Raw genomic sequence first — 3,698 nt, forward strand, 5'->3', positions numbered from 1 at the left:
TTAGATCTGTGTGGCAGCAGCAATATACATTAAATAAATCATTAAATCCACTGCTCTCTTGTCTCCTCTGAGGCTGGGACTCTAAATAGTGTTCTGTGCAGCCAAAGGCAGAACAGTTAGCATGTTTTGCTCAAACTTTCGCCATGGCATACAACCGTTGTCGCTTGCGAAATCAAAATGACGGTGCCATGGGTGGAAATTTACAGATTAAGGGGCGGTAATATTATAATGAGATCCCTTTGCCAAAGTCACCAAGGAAGTGAAATCAGACTCGCTCGTTTTCTCAGACGCTTGCAGAAAAAGGCTTACCAAAACAAAGTTACTGGGTTAATCTTTTTCACGTTTCCTTGGTTGGTAGATGCACGGGGGACCTGATTATAGCACTTTAAACGTTTGGCAGTTGAAAATCAAATGAAGGAAATTACTTGAAACATTAGAATGAGAAATAGAAAGAATATGAAAAGGAACTTTTCAATCCGAATAGCAGAACTGTTACAGGTAAACGCACTAGAAAGATGTATCGTCTGATGTGAATGCACTGCATAATTAAGTTTTAATTGACTTATTTTTGAGTCACGTCAGCAAATAACAGACTGAGACCACTGATCTATAATAGAGAACATATATAGATCAGTGACTGAGACACAAATTACAGTAAAAACCTTTATTAATAACACAGCCTTACGACTTAATTTGTATTTAGAACTGGTTCTTTGAAAATAACGGTTTTAAAGACTCGATTCCCGGAAATGAGTCTGGAGTTCTACTAATCGCAAATGTGTCCCGTGATTGAGCACTCGTCAGGTTGAAATGGCGCCACCGTGTGGTGAACTAAAGACCGCCGCTGTCTGTCAGCACGAGCTCAGGAACAGAACGTTCAACTCTGACGTCAGAGTTCGAGGCAAATCTAATGCACTCAGTGTTAAAAATAAATGTACTCTATGTTAATCACCTAATGAAAACATTTCTAAATAGTCTTTATTTGGTAGTTACGTAGAATGAGACTAGGACATGACAAGATGAGTTAAAACCTTCATCTCATTCCACCAGGAAGCACCGGCGCTTAGACTTTATTTAGCCTACTGACAAAGCTGTGATTATATATATATATAAAATAGCACACACAACTTCCAACCTTTTTGAAAGTTTTTATTTTCTCACAAACCAAGGTCTGTTTACAAAAAAAGAACAAAAATAAAATTTGTACCTAGGTATTGCATATCATGCTGGCAGTCATAACTACATGCAAAACAACAACATGACCAACAATTATAATATGAAGAAAAAAAAACAAAAACAAAAAAACAAGAGGGTACTCAAAAGAAAGAAGTTACAACTGGTATTACAAATGTTAATATAAAAGGGTTTTTATTTAATTAAGGTGTTTTTTACAAGTAGGTAACAGTGGAGCAGTTCAGTTTCAAGGGGCAAAGGAAGTCTCTTTAAAACTGGTCCAGAAAGACACGCAAGGAAAGCACGTCAATTACACATTCACACGCATTCACACCAAGAGGACCATTCTGCATATACAAAACCCAACAATAAGAAGCCCTTTAACAAATACAACGTTATCAAATTTCAAAACTATACAAGATACTACAACTGAACTAATACAATTACTATAGAATTACAGAGTTAAACTACAGAGATACAGAATGTGTAGATTATGGCTTTTTATCAAGTTTAGAACTCTATACATCATGAGATGGCATAATCTGTCAAAATGGACGAAGGCTTAAAAAATAAAATAAAGTTGATTTTTTTTCCCCACGAAAGAAGTGCCCTCCAGCTCAGGTTTCACAAGCCTCACCCTAATGTCACTATCACTGAACAGATCTGAAAGCATAATCTCTACCCATATCCACATTAAACTATGAAACAAGGACATATTCTACCTATACTGCAAGGAAGACAGTGGGTTCATCCTTTTTAGCCATATTGCAAAAGACAGAGTTCAAATTAATATGGCAGAAATCAAATCTCTGCCATTACACATTGATCATTCCAGCACTGTAGTAAAGAGACCCAAACTCTATAACCAAAACAGCAATGCATGTATTTTGGACGGTAAATTATGAAGCTTAAATCTGAAGTTTATTATTTGATTGCTGAATTAAACCAGTTGGAGAACTTGATCAAACTATGGCATGAGATGAAGGGAAGTGGAAGGACTGGGTGTTGGTGTGTGGCGGCTTCTCTCCTTCATTGTAGGTGGTGGTTGGTGACAACGTGGGACGGACAGCCTCAGTCCGCACTGATCTGCGTGGTGACCTGCCCGTCGGCCGTCTGGTTGGTGGACTGAATGAACATAGGCTGGGTCAGCTCCTGCCCTGCAGGCATCGTCACCTGCTGGATCTGATACAGCTGCTATAGAGTCACAGGAAGAAAGGGAGGGATGCGTGTTAGTGAAGTGATAAATAACATTTGAGATCTGGATTGAAACTGTAGCTGTGGTAAATAAGGCTAACAGAAAGAGAATGTAGGAGAATGTAATTACAGTATTGTATAGCACATTACATATAGAATAGTATTATAAAATTAGAATATTCTATATTATATTTTAATATAACATAATATATGTATTTTAATATTTTCATGCTACATGCAAAAGTTTGGGGTCAGTATGTTTTGTGGAAAGAAATTCATACTTTTATCCAGCAAGGACGCATTAAATTGATCAAAAGTGACAGTAAAGAACGATCTCGGTTTCAAATAAATGTGTCCTTCTGAACATCCTATTCATCAAAGAATCCTGAAGAAAATGTATCACAGTTTTCACAAAAACATTAAGCAGCACAACTGTTTTCATCATCGATGATAATAATAATAAATGTTTCTTGAGGAGCCAATTCAGCATAACAGAATGATTTCTCAAGGATCATGTGACAGGAGTAATGACTGCTGAAAATTCAGCTTTGCCATCACCGGAATAAATTACATATATTTATATATTCATATAGAAAACAAGATGTTGTGGAAAATAGGCTATTTTAATTATATTAACAGTTAATTTTGATAAAATTTCACAATATTACTGACCAAATAAATGCAGCTGTGAACATAAGAGATTTCTTTCCAAAACATTTTAAGCCTTACTTACCCCAAACTTTTAAACAATAGTGTGTGTTTGTAAAAAAGCCTTTAAAAAAAATACAAAAAGGGAGGGGGAAACTGGCTGAACTGGCTGAACTGTTGTTGTACTTCTGTCTGTGAAATCTAAAGAACAATTCAAGATTACACCCATCAATTTTATCAATTTTATTCATGATTTACCTGCTGAGTGTTTGTCGCAAGTGTCTGTATTTGTCCTTGAACAACCTGTGTTCCTGAGACAGGCTGAGCCAAGCGAATATACTGCAGCTGGCCGGTGTTGAGCTGCACCTGCAGGACACCACAAGGGGGCAATGAGGAGAACACTTCATTACCTTCTAATAACAAGCATGTTTGCCTGGTCTTCATGTAGCACAGGTGTGCTGCAATCCCTATTACCAATTTATAATGCTTTGGAAAGGTCAAAATTACAAAATGCAAAGGTAAAAGTCTTTTCTCCCAAGTTCTTACTGGAATCTGCTGGATCTCTCCCGTGTTGGTGATGATCTGGATGATCTGCTGCATAGTCTGTCCAGCCGACTGTGCTGCCTGCGCCTGTCCCTGTGCAGCCGCCTGCACAGCCTGCACAATCTGACCTTCGCCCACCT

The 3,698-nt window shown here is 37.6% G+C and overlaps 1 protein-coding gene across 1 annotated transcript in view; it reads right to left on the reverse strand.

Moving 5' to 3' along the window:
* Positions 1-1,180: 1,180 nt before the first annotated feature.
* LOC107731465 (nuclear transcription factor Y subunit gamma-like) overlaps positions 1,181-3,698 on the reverse strand; it is a 26,226-nt gene continuing 23,708 nt past the window's right edge. Inside the window, exons 10-11 of the mRNA XM_016542586.1 lie at positions 3,168-3,216; positions 1,181-2,369 (exon numbers count right to left, since the gene is read on the reverse strand). Coding sequence (XP_016398072.1) covers positions 2,245-2,369; positions 3,168-3,216 — 174 coding nt within the window. The 3' untranslated portion in view covers positions 1,181-2,244. The remainder of the gene's footprint in view (positions 2,370-3,167; positions 3,217-3,698) is intronic.

The sequence above is a fragment of the Sinocyclocheilus rhinocerous genome, unplaced genomic scaffold, assembly GCF_001515625.1.
Source record: "Sinocyclocheilus rhinocerous isolate Xijiao unplaced genomic scaffold, SAMN03320098_v1.1 scaffold193, whole genome shotgun sequence".
Lineage (NCBI taxonomy): Eukaryota > Metazoa > Chordata > Actinopteri > Cypriniformes > Cyprinidae > Sinocyclocheilus > Sinocyclocheilus rhinocerous.